The following is a 19,182-nucleotide window of genomic DNA, read 5'->3' as shown; positions in this document are numbered from 1 at the left end:
GCTATAGGCAGATATTGCATGTTTAAGTCTGGTGAGAGGAACACAAGAAATTGGAGAAATAGGCTCCTCAAGCCTATTCTGTCACGTAATGAGAGTATGACTGCTGCTCTTCTACAAAAAACTATTCTCTTGCACTATGTCTGTGTCCCTTGGTGTTTTTAATATCTAGAAACGTAGCCTTTTCAATCTTGAACACACTGAATGACTGAGCCCTCACAGTCCTCTGGGGCAGAAAAATTCAACCTTATCCAAATGCACGATCCTATCCGAGCCTACAGAGTGAATGCCAATGGACTTTATGAGCATGGAGGCAATCAGAGCTGTATCAGCTCCTGTCCACAGTTGGCATTCACACTTACTGACTGTCGGCCACTGGGGAGTGTACACAACTTTGGCCAAATTCTCCCCTCAGTAACATAGACTGATTATGTGGTCACTTGACTGCTAACGCGGGCTAAGAGCAGCTAACTTAATTCACCCGTTAGCCTTGTGTCCACTGAGCTAAATTGGTTACTGGCTGATCTGTGCCTCAATCTTAAAATTCTCATTTTGTTCAAATCCCTCCATGGCTATGTTTCAGGCCACTCCTGCAAACTCTTCCACCCCACAACCCCATAAGATTTATTCGGTCCTCCAATCCTGGCCTCTTGCACAAGCCCAGTTACATTTGCTTCTCCATTTGGGGATGAACTTTCAGCTACATGGGTGTAAAACCTGGAATTCATAGAACCCAGAGAGCATAGAGGCCATTTGGCCCAAAAAATCGCTGCTGAACCTTCGGGGAGCACCTCACTGTGCCGGTCCTCATTCCTTCCATGAATCTTTCTCTTCCTTCCTCCATCGAGTTGTTCCTTAAAACTATGGACTAAGCAATTGGTCATCTCCTCTAACATCAACTTCTGCAGAATGGTGTTGAATTTATCTTTATTAATCCTCTTCTTCTAATGCAACATGGAAAGTTTTGCTCTGTTAAAGTGCTATACAAACACCAGTTGTTATCACTGCAAGATACCATCCAATACAGTACTACCATACATTCAGACAGATATGAACTTTTGAGGTTTTGTGGTTGAATGAAGTAATCAGAATTCAAATCGTCCCTTCTCCAAGAATTTGTCATACCATCTCTAAACAGGTTGATATTTAAAAATATTCATTTTGCATTCCTCAAAAGTAATATCTTTCTTTTTTCTTATTATTCTTAAATTATTCAAAATGGCACCAAATTGTGATGACAAATGAAAGCTTTTCACTGTATTTGATTGTATTTTTACTGTAAAATACACATGACAATAAAATTAAAAGCAAAAATTAAATCAAATGTTCTATAGTGACTCTCAGCTTTCAGCCTTACATTGCTTCAGATCATTTACTTTCGGAATTTGCGGGGCAGAATGCATTTAATAAAAATGTTTTGAATTAAAATATTAATGATGTCCCCAGTGGCACGCTCTTATTGATATTTTCATTGTGAACAACAGCAGGTTTTTCCATTCGATAGAGTTGGCAAGAAAAGTGCCACAAATCTTTTCACAAGCAAAAACAGAAGTTTCCAGAAAAGCTCAGCAGATGTGGCAGACTATTTAAAGAAAAAATCAGAGTTAACATTTTGGGTCCAGTGACCCTTTCTTAGAGCAGATGGTAGCTAGGCAAACGTTGGTTTACATGCACAAGATAAGGAGGGACATGGGGTAGGGAGTAAATGATAGGGTGAAGGATAGAGGCCATAGAGAGAGAAAGGCAGTTGGATAGACAAAGGAATTGACAACCATCTGGCTAGGAGTGTAAATAGATGTTAATCTTTAAAAGTCAATTACTTCCAAAAGTCATGGCGAGTAAGAAGCCCTTTAAGAATTACCAATAAACAACAAATTCAATAATCTCTGTAAATAGTGGACGCTCATGACAATAGAAAAAAGAAAGATTTGTACTTAATGAGATCTTTCATATCAGTAGCTGTGCAGTGTGTAGCAAGATTCTCTCTGAATTACAAGGTTCCAAGTTCAATCTAGGCTTGACTATAAAAACCAAATCTTCTGTCTGAGTGCAGTTCCCAGGAAGGGCTGCACTGTTGCAGGAATGATCTATTGGATTTGACAATTAACCACGTGCCTCGGCTATCTGTTGGCAGATGTCAAAATTTCCATGGCACAATTTTGAAGAAGAGCAGGGGCATTATCCCAGCTGTCCTGGACAATATTTGCCCCTCAGCACTGCAAATAAACAGACCATCCAACCATGTGGACCTCGAATGGACACAGGGACCTCAAGTGGAGGAGAGTCAGCCCAGCGTGAACCTCAATGGGCTCACCATGGAGGACAGTGGGCCCAGCGTGAAGGAGAGTGGGCACAGCACAGAGGAGTTTGGGCCCAGCTCAGAGGAGAGTGGACCCAGTGCAGAGGAGAGTGGACCCAGTGCGGAAGAGAGTGGACTCAGCGCGGAGGAGAGTGGGCCCTGCACGGAGGAGAGTGGGCACAGAGTGAAGGAAAATCGGCTCAGCGTGGAGGAGAGTGGGCCCAGAGCTTGACCTCGAGTGAGACCCTATTTACTTTGCCAGAGTAATCAGAGGACCTGGAATTGGCAGCTGCTACATCGGCGAGGTAGACCCAGTGGCAAAGATGGTGCCTGAGGATTGGCAATTTCATTGTTTGTTGGGTCTGCCATTGATAGTGGCAAAGTAATGGCGGAAGTGCATAACTATGACATTGAGACAGGCCTTGCTGCAAGAGACTTGACTCTGACACTTGTCGGTCCGACACAGGTGGCAGCGAAGCAGTGGTGGATGACAATCGGCCCAGCAACAAAGGTGGCACCTGAGGACCACTATGTCACTGGTTGGGTCTGTATGTATGGTAGCACAGAGGTGGAGGAGTGATGGAGTCTCAGGCATCATTGATGGCGATGAGCTGGCTCAGGACCAATGCGGTCTCTTCAAGTTCTATCTTTCTTGTTTTTTTAACCAAGCCTTAAATTATTGAAAACAGCACCAAATCATGGTGACAAATGAAAGCTTTTCATTGCATTCTTACTGTATTCTTACTGTAAAACGCACGTGGCAATAAAATCAAAATTTGAATCAAATCAAATTATCAGGTGTAGGGGTTTGCTGGTTCGCAAAGCAGCTGTCATTTTCTTTTAGTTCTTTGAAAAGCTATGGGTGTCACTGCATTTGTTTCCAATCTGTAGTTGAACTTGAACTGAATGTCTTGTTGGGGCATTTCAGAGGGCAGTTAAGAATCAACCACATTGTAGTGAGTCTGGTGACACCTGTGGGTGACAGACCAGGCAATGACAGTGCTTTGATTTCCCTAAATGGACATTCGTGAACAAAGTGGGCTTTTTCAATCAAAACAGAGATGAGGAGGAATTCCTTCTCTCAGGCAATAGAGAATCTGAAGTTTTTTTTTACCACACAGGGATAGGCCATTAAGTATATTCAAGGCTGAGATAGACAATTTTTTTAACCAGTAAGGGTATCAGGGGTTTTGGAGAAAAGACCAGAAAGTGAAGTCTAGGATTATCAGAACAGCCATAATCATGGAATCCTGAATTCAGCCCATGAAGTCCACACCGACCCTCCAAAGAGCACCTCCACCCAGAACCAAGCCCCTCTATCCTATACCTTAACCTTGCATTTTGCATGGCTAACCCACATAGCCTGCATACCCCTGGTCACTATGGACAATTTAGCATGTCCAGTCCACCTAAATTGCACATCTTTGGACTGTAGAAGGAAACTGGAGCACCCAAAGAAAACCCATGCAGACACAGGAGGAACATACAAACTCCGTATAGGCAGTGACTCAAGGCTGGAATGAAATCTGGGTCCCTGGCACTGTGAGACAGCAATGCTAACCACTATGCCACCTCAATGTATGGTGGAGCAGACTTGGTGGGCCGACTGTACTATTGCTGTTTGTCTTATGAAGACAATAAAAGACTACTTTACTCTTTTAAAAGCTCATTAGCTTTTTAAATTCCAGATTTATTAATTGAAATCAAATTCCACTACCTGTTATAGCGAGAATTGAACCCATGCTGCCAGAGCATTTTACACCAATGGCCCCATAACATGACCACTATACCATTACCTCCCCATATACTACAAGCATGACAGTGACCACACTTAAAAAATATTGTATTGGCTGCCTTGTGACATCTTTGTAATTACAAATATAACTTTTTTTTACGAAGAAGTACTTTTGAAATCTCGTCAAATTTGCATTGTAGGAAACCAATTTACACACAACGAAGTCCCTGATAATAACTAAGCAATTCGTGACTTTCTTTGTCTGTTGATTAAGGATTGAACATTTGGGTTCCTAATACTGATCACCGTCCAGTGGTTTTGCCAGGAACCTGCGCGCACCAAGAGGAAGCACGTTCACGGTTGATTATAATTTCTCGTACCAGCATTTATTTAAGAAGCGTCACTGTGACGGTGGGGGAAAGGTTGCCGGGGGGCTGTCAGTCCATGTTCCTCCAACCTAGCGATGAAGAGGAGGCAACTAGAAAATCAGAAAAAAACTACACAATGCGTTCAGAGATAATGGGAACTGCAGATGCTGGAGATTCCAAGATAATAAAATGTGGGGCTGGATGAACACAGCAGGCCAAGCAGCATCTCAGGAGCACAAAAGCTGACGTTTCGGGCCTAGACCCTTCATCAGAGAGGGGGATGGGGAGAGGGAACTGGAATAAATAGGGAGAGAGGGGGAGGCGGACCGAAGATGGAGAGCAAAGAAGATAGGTGGAGAGGGTGTAGGTGGGGAGGTAGGGAGGGGATAGGTCAGTCCAGGGAAGACGGACAGGTCAAGGAGGTGGGATGAGGTTAGTAGGTAGCTGGGGGTGCGGCTTGGGGTGGGAGGAAGGGATGGGTGAGAGGAAGAACCGGTTAGGGAGGCAGAGACAGGTTGGACTGGTTTTGGGATGCAGTGGGTGGGGGGGGAAGAGCTGGGCTGGTTGTGTGGTGCAGTGGGGGGAGGGGATGAACTGGGCTGGTTTAGGGATGCAGTGGGGGAAGGGGAGATTTTGAAACTGGTGAAGTCCACATTGATACCATATGGCTGCAGGGTTCCCAGGCGGAATATAAGTTGCTGTTCCTGCAACCTTCGGGTGGCATCATTGTGGCAGTGCAGGAGGCCCATGATGGACATGTCATCAAGAGAATGGGAGGGGGAGTGGAAATGGTTTGCGACTGGGAGGTGCAGTTGTTTGTTACGAACTGAGCGGAGGTGTTCTGCAAAGCGGTCCCCAAGCCTCCGCTTGGTTTCCCCAATGTGTTCACCAAGCTATCAATCGGTATAACACATAACCAGCGCACGAAAATTTAACGTAGATTTAAAATAGTGTTCCCGCCAGATTCTATTGTGAATGCATTGCCAAGTAAACACTGTTTGATTTGTTATTTTTCATTCACAACACTATATTGTTTAGTATTGTTTTGAGCCAAATTGCGCAACTAAGTCACACCAGGCACAAATATAACGTTTCACTATAAAGACCTTGTGCAGAGAAAGGAGAACTTACTGTTATTGGATGTAAGGTATTATAGCGAGTACTTCATGTGGCGGCACTGTTTTATGGAGTCTATAATTCTTTTGAACGAAATGTCGGGGGATAAATCTTGAATTAGTTCCCGAAGTCCCTGGCGCAAAGAGCGTAATTCACACAATAAATAATGTATGTCTGTGCACTTTTTGAATCAGTTATCTTGGAAGGAAAGAAGAATAAAACGCTTTCTAAGTGATCAACGTTTGAACAGTGTTAAACACGAGGTAGGAATGAACAGGCTGTTTCTCTCTCCTTCCTATTCAAAGAAAAACAGAGGGACAATAGAAAAGCTGTCTTTCCCTGTGTGGAAGAGCGTAATCAGAAGCCAATAAAACAAAATTAAATATGGGGGAAGGGAGCTACGGTCAATTTATGTTGGAGGTCTCTTGAGATTTTCTCGTGTAGTTTTCTTTTGATTTTTCAGGGGCTACTTTCTGGTTTTCGGGAGCTGTTTCATCATTCTCATTAACGAATTGGTGATGCAAACACATGATAACATTACTCTCTACATTTGTGTTGGCACAAGGGGGTTTTGGAATCTGACAGAAACAGCGTTAGAAGAATACTAGAATAACCTGAAATATCATCACCCTTCCATTAAACCTAAAGCCACTGCACAAAAGAAAATGAATTTCAAAACACCACAATATTTCAATTGCTATGGAAGACGTTGGCAAAAATAGTAACTGATACACAAATGTATACACAAAAAGATCCCTCTTAATATGCCCTCCATCGACTGATGAGGCCACTGTAGCACAAACACATATTTATCTTAAACAAGAGATAACAAGGTGTAGAGCTGAATGAACACAGCAGGCCAAACAGCATCAGAGGAGCAGGAAAGTTGATGTTTCAGGCTTAGACCCTTCTTCACTGTTACTGCAGTTCAAGGATGTGCGATGTCTTAAAGGAAATAATACAGAAATGTGAATATGTAAGAAAAGACGTGTGCACCATTAAATTATCCAATTGACTGTGTTAATTACAATAGCAGTTTTCATACAATACTCTATTCCTTTGTTCGAATATTTCAATGTGTTTTCCTTCTGGTTGCTCTTCTCACTCCTAGCGCCTAGATTCAGTCTTGCCGGCTTTCCCACCCACTTATCCCCACCCAACACATCCCCCTGTTGAACCTGACCATTGACTGCCTCCAGGCTGTGACTAAAATATGACTTTAAGAGGTGTATTTTTTCCTGTTTTATTTTTATGAAGAGAGATTGAGGCAGAGGTATCGAGCAGTCTGTTACAAGCCAGTAAAGTAAATAGCTTGTGAGGCCTTGAGCATTTATTTTATAAGTTGGAACGATCGAAGCAGCATGAAGGCTCCCACAGAGCCAGGGTTTTAGTTTTGCTTTCAGCAGTTGCTGGGTTTTGAAGTTGGCTGCAGAAAGTGTTACATATCGCTGTTATAGTTAAAAGCTTGGGTTCTCTTTCTGTGCCAGAGTCTCACATTAGACAATCTGTTTTACTGACTTTACCTTTACCAAAAGTGTGTTTATGGGATGTTACTATATTGGAACATTGGCTGTTTAAGTAGTTAAATAATCTATTACTCTGTAATTTATTATTATTCTGTAAAGTTTTCCAGTAGAGTTAAAGTTATACCAGTTCTTCTTTCTATTTTTTGTATTTTAACTGCAGGTAAGAATAAAGTGTGTTTCGCTTGAAGTGGAGCATTATGATCAATTGAATTGATCTGGAACACAGTATCTTACACTTGCCTTTAAATAAGCATTGGGGTCTAGACTATCTCCTTGATATATTTGCAAGGGGTTTGGTCTGGTCCATTACAAGGCCCCACATGTTCTGGCCTTGGCAGACTTGCTCTACCATCACCCACTATCTCTCTACTCCTCCAATCACAAGCCGCTTCCCTCCCATCCAGGCTGATGATAGGCTCAGAGTGAACCTATCAGCAGCAAGCTCAACAGAGAACCAGCTTTTGATTGATGAAAGGGTCACTGGACCCTCTGATTTCTCTCCACAAATGCTGCCAGAACTGCTGAGCTTTTCCAGCAATTTCTACATTTGTTGTTAATTCGAGGGGCAGCACCTCACTAATTCCAACTGTTCCAGGGTAAGGAGTGACTTTCCTCTGGTTAGTCGTTCCCACGTTACATTTTCCTGAGCAATTTAGCCACTTTTAGAATTCACCCACTAGCATCATGTATCTAGAGCATTGGAAAGGAAAGGTTGTGGTACTGTGGTAATATCACAGAGTCAACAATATTGTGCTGATCATGGAAACAATGGCCGACTCTTATGAACCTAAATGGTTCTCTAATGAGCTTAATGGAAAAAAAACCATCCTTAACTGGTCTGACCAACCTGTGACTCCAGACTTAAAGCAACGGGGTAGATTCTTAACTGCCATCTGTAATAGCCCAGCAAGCCACTCATGGCAATGGCAATTGAAGATTGGCATAAATGCTGGCTTATCTCGTGATGCCAGGTAAAGCATAAAACAGAAGGCCACTGAAGTGTAATGGGGAATTCTGAAGAAATTTCTTTACACAAAGAGAGGTGAAAACTCACTCCCACAGGGAATGGATGAAACAAATTTTTACAGATGTAGTTCAGAGGACTTTAGAAAAACATAGGAAGAAGAGGACAGATGGTATACTTAAATGAAGATTGGCCGAGGCCTGAACATAGTATAAACACATGACTAATTGGGCTGATTGATCTGTTTTCATGTATCCCATGTACCAGAAGTTAAGTTGGCACCACAAATCAAACCCTTCTCTCTCACACTCAGATCTTAACACACAGTGCATTGACTATAGGCTTCAGACATGGGAGTGAATAATATTTTTTTATCACTGGATGAGAAGACTAGTAGCCAATACATAAATAGTTCAGTGAGAATTTACTCAGTTTTTAAGATTCAGTGACTGTGATCAAAGGCTAATTGGGTCAAATCTGATAATGGACAGAACTACTTCTGGCTGATGGAAGTGTGGAGTTTTCAGACTGTGGGAAGTTTCTAATTTTGTTTCGTGACTAACCTATTTAGGATATCTGGCCAGGAAATGCATTGTTAAATTTGGAGATCACCATCTATGCGATAAAAGGTGCCTATTGGCAAATAAAAAATTCTATATCTCGTCATGCATAACCCAGTGTTCAAGATCAATTTTAGGAATTTGGCTCTGTAGAGAATTTAAGAACATTTTCACTTGTGTAAATATAATATCAGGATGTGCACAAAAGATTGACCTACAAAGGTATTGCTACATCTAATGGTATGCAAAGAATGCATCCTTAAAATTATATTTTAAGTTCCTCTGAATTGATTGTTTTGAACTGCTATCCAAGTATTTGTGCAGTCAGATTGAGCTGTAGGTCAAAGGGTAGCCGTTTTGCTCCATTGAGTGAGAAGACAGGATCTTGAGTCCAACTCCAGAAATGTGAGAACAAAAATCTCTGTGCAGCACTCAGGGAAAGTCAGAATATTAGAGCTGCTGACTTTCAGAGACGAGTTTAGATTTTTTTAATCAAGCCATTCAGAGATTACATTACAAACCTCTGGAGCAGGAGGGATTTGAAACTGGGCCTCCTGGCTCAGAGGTAGCACCATGGCTCTCTCAGGTAGGCAGAAATGACCTCATGGTATTACTCAGTTGAAGTTCTACACCCCAGTGTCTTGAGCAGTATTTACTCCTTAGTCAGCAACACCAGAAAAACTAGATTACATGTTTATTATGCTGACTGTCCAGGGTCTAGCCATGCACAAATTGGCTGTGGCATTGATTACACTGCAAATATGCTTCATTGCCTGTCAATGGGTGCTTTATAAATGCAAGTTTTGCTTCTCTTTGAATCAGAAAATAATGGTGTATTTTTCTTTCTGTATAATCATCTGATTTATAAATAAATCTGATCATTAAATGTTAGTAAAAAAGTAAAAGTAAAGTCACCATAGTCCTACGAGACCAAAGGGCTGCTATCTCATTGGAGAGAGACGGCCGGCGATGGTTAAACCTGAGGGTCACTGTACTTCAGACGATGGGAAAGATTGAAGACAGTCCTTCATGGTAGCCTCAGCCTGGGTGGGAATTGAACCCGCATTGTTGGCATCACTCTGTGTTACAAACCAACTGGTCAAGCTAACCACCCATGCACCGTCCTCCCCCAACTTCTTAAAAGTGACTGTCTACCTTAATAGTATTTGCTGGCTTTCTCAGTACACAGAGTGGAGGGAGGATTTCTGTATGTTCTCAAATGCGCTGAACTGCACTAACCAAATAAATGTTAACTAGTTGGCACGTTGTTCCATTTGTGACACACATAAGGAAGAGGTTTTAGTTCATGGGTAAACGCTTTGGGTTTAATCCCAAAGTACAAACTGTGTTGGTTGGCACAGTCTTTGCTTGGCATTGTCCTACTGTTGGAGGGTCTGAGCTACAGGGAGAGGCTGAATAGGCTGGGGCTATTTTCCCTCGAGCATCAGAGGCCGAAGGGTGACCTGATAGAAGTTTATAAAATCACAAGGAACATGGATAGGGTGAATAGTCAAGGCCTTTGCCCCAGGTTGGGAGAGTCCACAACTAGATGGTGCAGGTTTGAGGTGAGAGGTGAAAGGTATAAAAGGGACCTAAGGGGCAACTTTTTCACACAGTGGGTGGTGTGTGTGTGCAATGAACTGCCAGAGGAAGTGGTCGAAGCGGGTACAATTACTACAATTGGAAGTTATCTAGGTGGGCATGCAAATAGGAAGGGTTCAGGTGGATAGGGGCCAAATGCGGGCAAATGGGACTAGATTAATTTAGGATATCTGGTCAGCATGGGCAAGTTGATCTGATGGATCTGTTTCTGAGCCATACAGCTCTATGACTCTATGTAGCCAACGGACAGCACTAAGTTTCAGATAGACTTCATGTTGCCTGCTTCTTTATAGTTGAGAGAAGAGAGATGTGCCCCATGCATCACAGTCACTTTGGTGAGCTGCTGTTTACATCCCCTCAGGCATTTCCACCAAATATTTCTGTTTGGAAACTGACAGGAAAATTGGCTTAATTTGGTCCAGTACAACTTTAAATGAAAATTCCTGAGAAACTCTGCTTAGCCGCTGCTTAGGATCGAGGATGACTTGTTTCCACTCCAGTTGGATGGGTGTTCTGAAATGGTGATCAGTGTGATACACAACCTGCATACTCTGGCACAGGATGTAACAGAAGGGTTGGATTGATGGGTTATTTGGAGACTTGTCAACTCCCTCCAATGCCTCAACCTCTCCTCTGCACATTCTTGATTAAGTCTCCTGACATTGGTTAGAAAAACTTTTTGTTAAAAATCCATTCCACAAAACTTAGAATAGAAAGATTTTTTTTAACATTCACATTTGGTTATACATTTGTTCTGGGAACATGAACACTAACCCCTTTGCATCTTACAGCAAGAAAGGCTCATTAAGCCTAATTTGTCCTGGGGTCCTTTCTCTTTTCTAATACTTTTGGTCCATTTTTCTTTTTCAAGTGTATATCCTTTTCCTTTTTGAAAGTGATGACTGAATCTTGTTGCACTGTTATTCCAAGTGTCATTTTTGAAAATTGTAATAAATTTGCTGCGTTCAAACACTTATCATCATCTGAAAACAAAAATTGCTGGAGATCAAAGCAAGTCATACAGCATCCGTGGAGAGAAAACATGCTTAACATTTCGAGTCCGGATAACTCTTCATCAAAGCTTTCAGCATCTGTTTGCTCCAAAATTCTCATCATCTCTCCCTCTGGTACTTTGATCAATTATGGCGTATCGGTGTCCTCTGGTTGCTGACCCGCTTGCCATTGGAAACACTTTCTCCTAATGTTGGGGGTTTGTGCGAGTACAGGTAGAGAGGAATGCAACAGGATTCATCAGCAATCATGCTCTGTAAGTACTGTACACACTCTAAATCAGAGAATTCATTGCAAGCTATGATCAGAGTCCTTTATGCCTCTACCCTGCTCCATATTTCACTGTTAACAGATAATTGTTGCCAGATTTTGAACAGCAGTTTATCCAATTAAAAGTCAGAGTGCCAAATGGTGAGGTAATGAGCTTATTACAATCCTACATTAGGGTAGACAACCCATTTGGAATTTCGAGAGGAATAGACAGGTCAAAAAGATTCAGACTCCCTCCTTGGCTCAGTGATTGAATACAATAGCCATTCTGGTACTGAACTGTATGGGCACAGACTTGGGAACTAGTCAGTGCTGAGCAAGCTGATCTCATTGTGGGTCACATTGCAGTTTTATGATTCAGGATTCCATCTAAGAGGGATATCTTTAATCAGACAGTGTTTAGAGCGTAGAAGTCACATGGAGTTTTTGAAGTGAATAGTGTAGATATTATTTAAGAGGAAGCTCGATATATATCTGAATCTCCTATATATATGTACATGGAAAGGATTAAAGGGAGCGGTGTATACTATGTACATATATTATGGGTTGGCATAAACTCAATGACCAAAGGACGTACCTCTATGCCATATTACTGAGAAAGACAGACATGTAGTCGAAGCTTTTCATATTGCACCCATCAGGACAAATGCAAGAATGACAAATTTCAAAGGGAACAAATTGACACTGCATGAGAAAAAGGAGCTGATTCATTGGCAAGAGATTTTCTGAAGAAGGGTCCCAACCCAAAACGTCAGCTTTCCTGCTCCTCTGATGCTGCCTGGCCTGCTGTGTTCATCCAGCTCTACACCTTGTTATCGCTGATTCATTGGCAAGCTGGCTTTCATTGGTTGAGTTGTTGCAGCAGGGAATGCACCAGGGAGCTGTTGTCTCCCAGGCCTTTATTAAACTGAAAAATGGGCATATAGTTCAGAATCAAATAGATACATTTCTAGACACTGAAGGTCTTTGACTTTGACATAGATGATGAGCCATGATTATGTTGAATTGCAGTGCAGGCTTGATGGGTTAAATGGCTGTCTCCTGTTCCTATTTTCTTTGTTTCAATGTCCCCTTTCCCTGCAAAGGACAGGTCTTGAGCATGGGCTGTCCAAGTACGGTCAATACCAGCTCACAGCTGAAGGGACATGCAGTTTGAAACAATGCTAATCATTGGAATATATGGCCCCTGAATCTGGCATCACACTGGCACTTCACATACCACATGTCTCATTTGTGTAAAACATCTTTTATAGAACCCCTACAGTGTGGAAGCAAGCCATTCAGCCCATCGAGTCCCACTGACCCTCTGAAGAGAATCCTATCCAGACACAACCACTACCCTATCCCTGCATTTCCCACCCCCAGACACAATGGGCAATTTACCATGATGAATACATCTAACCTGCACACCTTTGGACTGTGGGAGAAAACCAGAGCACCCAGAGGAAATCCACACAGACATAGGGAGAACGTACAAACTCGACACAGACAAGCACCCGCAGCTGGAATCGAGCCTGGGCCCCTGGCGCTTTGAGGCAGTAGTGCTAGCCACTGAGCCATCCCACTTTTTTTTCGAGAAAAATAGAATCCTTGTTGCTTGTCAGCAACATCCTATGAGTAGAAAATGCCAGTCATGTTGCCACTGCATAATGGAAAACTTTGTCTGTTGGTCAAATGTTTGAGATATCAGTGTAATCCAAGGGCAGTGGGGGATCCTTCAGATCTGAAAAGTGCAGTCTTAGGCCCATTCATAAGTATGCACAATATACAGGGAGCAGTGATTGACGATTAATTGGTTAACTATCTGGCAGGATGGCTTTCATGTATCAAGCTAGACTGAGGGGAAAATGGTTCAGACCCTATTTCCAAGATTGTCAATAAGGACAGGTTTATACTGTGTACAGTTGTAGGAATCCCAATGTGTATATTGACCAGTGATGGTGGGTGGCACATGGCAGACCATAGTAGAGAACTCATTGTGCCTATCCCAATGAGCACATAGCTAGGCTGCCCATTCACAAAGACGAGTACGAGTGCTGGATCATGAAATCATAGAATCCCTACAATCTGGGAACAGGTCGTTTGGCCCCTCACATCTACATCGACTGTCTGACGAGCATCCCACAGAGACCGACTCCCCTATCCTATCCCTGTGACCCTGCAATTACCATGGCTAATACACCCAAGTGTATATCCATGCACACAAAGGGCGATTTAGAATGGTCAATTAACATAACCTGCACACCTTTGGATAGAGTTTGCTAATTTGTGTAAGGAGATTGTTACATGTGACTGTAGATTCAGATATTACAAACATATCATCCACAATTCAGAAAGTCACAACATAATGTCTAACATTAGATTCTTCTGTAAAAGTTGGCTGCTTTGTTTCCTGCATTGCAAGAATTCAATAGGAACAACTGGCTGTGTGCCACTTAAGGACATCCAAGGGCACTACATAAATGCAAGGACTATTTCCTTCCATTCGTTGTTTTTTCTGCTTAACCTCAAACAAAACATGATTGGACTTTTATATCAGAGGAGCTCAGTTGCATTTGTGCAGTTTCCCAACACAGTAACTGGATGGGATACAAGGTGTAGGGCTGGATGAACACAGCTGGATGAACACAGCTGGATGAACACAGCCTGCACCCAAAACGTCAGCTTTCCTGCTCCTCTGATGCTGCTTGGCCTGCTGTGCTCATCCAGCTCTACACCTTGTTATCTCAGATTTTCCAGCATCTGCAGTTCCTACTATCTCTGAAACAGTGACTGGATGTCCAGGAAATGTACCATTGTCTAAGATTGGCTTTTCCATTGATAATGCTGGGGAAGGGAAAAAACAAGGGTTTGCCAGTAGAAGCTCCTTCATGTTTACACTCAGGGTCTCTGTGTAACATAATGAGACTGTACATCAACACAGACCAACTCGAACCACCACATTACACAGATTATGTGATCATGAACTACAATGACCCATCCAATCCCATGATCAACATTGGTTCCAATGTTGCTCTTTCCAATCCTGTCTGGGCACTTGGCTGCTCTTGTTTGTTCATTGAGTCTAGTTTTGGTAAAATCACTGATGAACAGGCAAGGCAAAACAGATTCAACAGCAAAGCTATTTATTCTGACTCACCAAAATCTGATCAAAAATGCCCTTTAATGGTTTATCAAAATACAGAGCAGCTGATGGCCCTGCATTATATACACTAAATGCAACAACAGTTTGCATCGATAGAACACCTTTAACATAGTATGAAATATTGAGCCGGCAGGGAAGATGATCAACCAGGTCCCCGGAAGCCTGGCCAATGTCAACCATATTAGAAAACAGAAGACTTGTATTGTCAAACTGTGAAGAAAAGTCATACAGGTTTAGTTTTCATTCTTTTGTGGGATGTGGGCATCACTGGTCAGGCCAGCATTCATTCTCCAGCCCTGACTACCCTTGAACAGAGTGCTCACTCGGCCATTTCAGAGGGTAATTATGAGTGAACTTCATTTGCTGAGGAAGGGTCACTCGACCCAAAATGTTAATTCTGATTTCTCTCCACAGATGCTGCCAGACCTGCTGAGCTTTTTCAGCAACTTCTCTTTTTGTCTCTGATTTACAGCATCTGCAGTTCTTTCAGTTCTCATTTGCTGTGAGTATGGAGTCACATGTAAACTAGACCAGGTAAAAATGGCAGATTTCCCTCCCTAACCACATTAGTGAGAGACTTGGGTGAGACAACAATTGGCAATAGATGTAATAGTCACCATGACTTGACTGGCATTTGATTTCAGATTTTATTTTTGCTCTGTTAATTGAATTTGAATTCCAGCAGGTGCTGGTGGGATTTGAACCCATGGCCCCTGAATATTAACCTCTGAATTATTGCTGTAGTAACATTACTATTGTGTGAGGTATCGGGTGTGGGATATGAGATATTGTGTAAAGTGTGGACGGGTGTATTGTGTCAGGTAGGGGAGCAATGCTTCGAGGTGGGGAAGGTATTATGTGTAGTGTGGAATATTTTATTACGCGTGAATGAAATAACACAAGTAGCGATTAACTTCTAGCATCTTACATTTGTTGCATCTATAATTGTAGAATAAGTTACCAGGAAAACTTATTAAAGTGAAGACGAACAATTCGATGTTAGGAACATTTCTAAGAGAGTAGAAATGATTGGTAATTGAATCAGAAGAGTACGTAAGGACAAATAGCCTTGGTCTGGTGCTTAGAAATCTTACATGCTAACTTTGAGAAGTGAAATAATTTTGTGCAACTGCGGTTTTTATGCAAACCTGTTGAACATAGAGTGTTGTTACATGTCCCGACTAGTTATACATCGGAATGTCGTAATGAAAGGACCACGTAGCTATTTGTAAGAGGTGGTTTCCAAATCACTATTGCCTCGGGTAAAAGTCTTCGATGGGAAAAGTTCTGTTCACATTCTGACACTCCGCATCCTTTTGTCTTAAAATTTCGCAAATTCGGCCGTAGCCTCCCTGCTCATTCGTCAAAATAGAGATCACAGATAAGGAAAGAGATTTGAGACATTGGATCACACTGGGCCATCAGCCAAGGCAGAGCATGCAGGAACAAGGAAGTAGCAGAGATATCAACGAAGATTTTCGGTCCACCCAGAGTGAGCATGTGACTTTGATCCAGCAAAAGTCAGTCAAACGATATTGTTCAATTGTTTACAGAGCGCGGTGTTGAGATGCCCTGCACTGAAGAGCCCATGTGCTTGTTATAATGAGCACTTCACCCCCTACTCATGGGCAATTAGGAATGGGCAACAAGTACTAGCCCAGCCTGTGAATGAAGGAAAGCAAAACTCTTCGCTACACAGTGATTTTGTTCCAAAACCGACAGATTCTTTCATTATATTTGCCTCAGGGGAATCGGAACAGATTTCACACCCAGCACACTCCTCGCCAGCAGTGACAGGCCAAGGACTGAATATAAATTGGGCAGATGTCAAAGTATCTGTAGAGGAGCGGTAACCAACTGTGGACCGCATTGGAAGTAAGTATGGAGTACTTCATTTTGGATTCGTTCAGTCTTGAGAAGGTTCAGCTTATGTAAATGTGGCCGTGTGTTGATTTCCGTTGCAGTGAAAGGAGCAATTTCATCTCAGTGTGACAAATGATGCTTGTGAGCTGTGTACCCTCTTTCTGACAGCCGGTTCACATCGAAAAAAAATAATCTGGCGTTTATAAAATGCATTTTACAGCAAATTTTGAGTGCATATGCTGTTGTAATGTAGGGAATGTGGCAGTCAATTTGCACACAGCAAACTCCTTATAGAAGACAATGGAAATCGCCTTTATACCAATGTTGTTTTCATTGAGATATGCCAATGCATAACTAGTTAGTGCGTGTGATGAGAAAGTGATTTGGTTTTATTTTAAATGTTTTTTATTTTATTTACTGATGGAAAAATATCGGTAACAGATTTATCTCGTTTATCTTTGAAATTGCATGAAAGGAACTTTTATTTTCCCCCTCAGAGGAAATGCAGAGCCTCGGTTTAATATCCAATCCATAGGGGGACATCTCTGACAGAGCAGTATTTCTGCAGCACTGTGTGTGAAGTACCAAGCAAGATTTTCATGCTAAAGTCCAGGAGTGGGACATTAGACCCACAACCTTCTGAGTCAGAGGCACCAACAGTGAGCCATAGCTGAATGAGAAAGCCGTTAACTGCAACGTGGAACCTCAAGTGCGAAAAGCCTCCACAAAACTGAAAGATTTTCAAGGATGTTGTCTGTGTTGGAGGGTTTGAGTATAGGGAGAGGCTGAATAGGCTCGAACATCAGAGGCTGAGGGATGACCTTATAGAAGTTTATAAAATCATGAGAATCATGGATAGGGTGAATAGTCAAAGTCTTTTCCGCAAGATAGGGGACTACCCAAAACTAGCAGTCAGAGGTTTAAGGTGAGAGGGGAAAGATTTAATAGGGACATAAGGGGCAACATTTTCACACATAGGGTGGTCCATGTATGGAATGAGCTGCCAGAGGAAGTGTTGGAGGCTGGTACAATTACTGCATTTTAAAGGCATCTGGATGGGTATATGAATAGGAAAGGTTTAGAAAGATATGGACAAATGAGAATAGATTAATTTAGGGTATCTGGTCAGCATGGACAAGTTGGACCAAAGGCTCTGTTTCCATGCTGTAAAGCTCCAGGGCTCTATGACTCTAAACCAGAGTCTCTGATTTAACTCTCAATTTGTCCAAATTTAGTCGACAGCTGTAACTCAATTCTTAACACTCTTGTTTCTGGGTCAGGGGATCACAGTCGCAAATCATGTTCCAGAGACTTGTATGTAAAAATGTAGACTGATAACACCACCATTCTGAGCAAGTGCAGAGCTGTTGTTACCTTGCAAATAGAAACTTTCCTCTCAACAAAGAAATTAGAGAAGGCTGTTTATTTTTTACGTCCCGGCTCATGTTTAACCCTCACCCAATATAACAAAAGCATATTATTGCTTTGCTATTTGTGACACCTTTTGATGTGTGTAAATTGTCTGTCATGTCTTGTTTATGACAAAGTAATTTGTTAACCACCAAAAGGTTTGGGACATCCTGAGGTGCTATATAAATGCACGACTTTCTTTCTCTTTGCTGATAAGAAGACGGGGAAGTAAACCAGCTGGCACTTTCCTGCTTCTAATTGGTCTGACTCCTGATAAACATCACTTGAGGCAGGCCCTTGGCTCATTTCCTAAACACTTAAAGCTTCACCTTGACCTGGTATCTTGGTAGTAACTTCTCAGTGATTGTTTGCTGTTGTTTTCAATAATCAGAGTCAGATGGTAGGTCGAGCTTGGCTAGAATAGGAATTGAACGAGGACAGTTGATGCTATTCTGATCCACACACTGGCCAATCAGCCCAACTCCAGAATTAAGCAGAGATGTGCTTCTCCATGGATCTCACCTCTCCCTACCACCACAGCCTCCTCCAACCCTACAAGACTTTTGCTCTCCTCCAATTCAGCCTCTTGAGCATCCTCCGATTTCTATTGCTGCATCATTGACATCCATTCTTTCTGCTGCCTGGACACCCTGAATTTCCTCCCCAAATTCTTTTCCTTCTTCTTTAAAACCTATATCTTAAACCAAGATCTGGTAACCCATTCTAAAATTTCCCAAAGTGGTTTGCTGTCAAAATTTGCCTGGCTGTAAAGAAGTTCGACTATTTGAAAGTTGTAATATATATACAAGTTGTTGTTGCATGCTCTCGGTAGATTCCATTCAGGCTGTAGACTCTCAACAAAGTGTTACCCTGAGCATTGCTGATTTCAGCTGTGACTGATTTTACCGCTGCAGTGTGATAAAATACTAGTGATGCCATGTGAGACCATACCACCACCTAAACCGATCTTTCTGTCTTTTGTAGGAAGATTAACAGGGGTCACAAGGAGCACTGGGACATGGCAACACCAGGTAAGAAATGGAATCAGGATTAATAGGATGTGATGTGCATCACACCAAAAGGGGAACAAAAACATTCTAAACCCCATTGGGATTCAGAATTTTGACCATGTTATTAGATGATGTTGCTCGCGAGTACTATACATTTGTTATACTGCAAGAGGGGGTGGCATTGTGGGTCAGCGGTTAGCACTGTTGCCTCACAATGTCAGGATCTGGGTTCGATTCACAGCCTTGGGTGACTATGTTTTGGAGTTTGCACATTATCCCTGTGTCTGTGTAGGGTTCTTCCACATA

At 42.2% G+C, this 19,182-nt stretch overlaps 1 protein-coding gene across 2 annotated transcripts in view; it reads left to right on the top strand.

The window, feature by feature from the left end:
- The window catches only part of LOC125446727 (pro-neuregulin-4, membrane-bound isoform-like), a 51,651-nt gene that overhangs the window by 18,754 nt on the left and 13,715 nt on the right, over positions 1-19,182 (top strand). Inside the window, exons 1-2 of one of the 2 annotated variants that reach the window (XM_059640193.1) lie at positions 16,137-16,468; positions 18,851-18,897. In XM_059640193.1, coding sequence (XP_059496176.1) covers positions 18,885-18,897 — 13 coding nt within the window. In that variant the 5' untranslated portion in view covers positions 16,137-16,468; positions 18,851-18,884. Of the gene's footprint in view, positions 1-16,136; positions 16,469-18,850; positions 18,898-19,182 lie in introns of those variants that run through there. The other variant, XM_048520486.2, reaches the window with a different exon arrangement.

Source organism: Stegostoma tigrinum, chromosome 36 (genome assembly GCF_030684315.1).
Source record: "Stegostoma tigrinum isolate sSteTig4 chromosome 36, sSteTig4.hap1, whole genome shotgun sequence".
In the NCBI taxonomy this organism is placed as follows: domain Eukaryota; kingdom Metazoa; phylum Chordata; class Chondrichthyes; order Orectolobiformes; family Stegostomatidae; genus Stegostoma; species Stegostoma tigrinum.
This window is presented reverse-complemented; position numbering and strand designations above follow the sequence as displayed.